Source organism: Empidonax traillii, unplaced genomic scaffold (assembly GCF_003031625.1).
Source record: "Empidonax traillii isolate 1590-97213 ecotype Southwest subspecies unplaced genomic scaffold, ASM303162v1 scaffold1474:size192508, whole genome shotgun sequence".
In the NCBI taxonomy this organism is placed as follows: domain Eukaryota; kingdom Metazoa; phylum Chordata; class Aves; order Passeriformes; family Tyrannidae; genus Empidonax; species Empidonax traillii.
The window spans coordinates 121149-122600 of NW_020956667.1; the positions used below are offsets into that span (position 1 = coordinate 121149).

The 1452-nt window shown below is 62.6% G+C and overlaps 1 protein-coding gene across 1 annotated transcript; it reads left to right on the forward strand.

Moving 5' to 3' along the window:
• The first annotated feature begins 509 nt into the window (after positions 1–509).
• On the forward strand, positions 510–959 carry LOC114070213 (calmodulin, striated muscle). The gene has a single exon (XM_027907461.1). The coding sequence runs from the start codon at positions 510–512 to the stop codon at positions 957–959; it is 450 nt and encodes a 149-aa protein (XP_027763262.1).
• The last annotated feature ends 493 nt before the right edge of the window (positions 960–1452 follow it).

Consider the following 1452-nt stretch of genomic DNA (forward strand, 5'->3'; position numbering starts at 1 on the left):
CCCCCAAAAAAAGGAGCAGCTCCGTTTTTAGGGACAGGTTTTGCGGCTGAGCTTTGACCCGGGAAGCTGAGTTTTGATCCTGAGGGGACTTGGCCCTTCCCAAGCTGGGAGAAGTAGAAAATGCCACCAGCAGAGCAGAGGGGGTGTCCCCAGGGGGTTAGGTGATCCTTCTTCTCCAGCACCCCCAAAACTCCTGTTTGCTGTGCCAGGATCCCGCTCATCCATCCCTGAGGCTCTGCCTCTCCCATCTCCTACCTCCTCCTCCTTCTCCACCACCCCAAAACTCCCCTGTCTGCCGTGCCAGGATCCAGCCCATCCACTCCTGAGGCTCAGCCTCTCCCAGCTCCTGCCTCCTCCTCCTCCTCCACCACCACCACCCAAACACTCCCGTCTGCCGTGCCAGGATCCAGCTCATCCCTCCCTGAGGCTCAGCCTCTCCCAGCTCCTGCTGCTGCTCCCGCCGTGCCTGCAGAGGCAGCCGGGGCTGAGGCCGTGCCGGGGCGGAGGCCATGGCCGAGCGGCTGTCGGAGGAGAAGATCGCGGAGTTCAGGGAGGCCTTTTCCCTCTTCGACCGCGACGGCGACGGCTCCATCAGCACGCGGGAACTGGGCACGGTCATGCGCTCGCTGGGCCAGAACCCCAGCGAGGCCGAGCTGCGAGACATGGTGGGCGAGGTGGACGCCGACGGCAGCGGCACCGTGGACTTCGCGGAGTTCCTGTCGCTCATGGCCCGGAGGACGCGGGACGCGGACGGCGAGGAGGAGATCCGGGAGGCCTTCCGGGTGTTCGACAAGGACGGCAACGGCTACATCAGCGCGGCCGAGCTGCGCCACGTCATGACCAACCTGGGCGAGAAGCTGACGGACGAGGAGGTGGACGAGATGATCAGGGAGGCCGACTGCAACAACGACGGCCAGGTCAACTACGAGGAGTTCGTGAGGATGATGACGGAGAAGTGAACCCCACCCCCCGCCCCCCGGCCCAGCTCCGGCCCTCAGGTGGGTTTGGCTCGTGGGATGGGTCATCCCGGCGCCCGGGGGAGGTCCCACCACACCCCACCCCGACGGCCACCCCGGGAAGTGCTTCTGGCCCCGTCCCACGGCTGGAAAAATGGGCGTCCGTGACCCCCTGTCCCGCTCGTGCCAGGGGGTGGGAAAATCCACATTCGCAGTCCCTTCCCGCTCCTGCCGGGGGCTGGAAAAAGCCGTGTTTGTGGCCCCATCCTGCTCGTGCCAGAAGCTGGAAAAATCAGTGTCTGTGGCCCCCATCCCACTCGTGCCCGGGGTTGGGAAAATCCACATCCTTGGCCCCATCCCGCTCATGCCAGAGGCTGGAAAAATCCCTGTTTGTGGTCCCATCCTGACCTCCTCATGCCAAAGGTTGGGAAAATCCACGTTCGTGGTGCCTTTTTTTTTTTTTTTTTTTTTTTTTTTTTTTTTTTTTTTTTTTTTT

Bases quoted from the DNA above. Each gene is read 5' to 3' on its own strand.
- LOC114070213 (XM_027907461.1), top strand. From the start codon at position 510: ATGGCCGAGCGGCTGTCGGAGGAGAAGATCGCGGAGTTCAGGGAGGCC.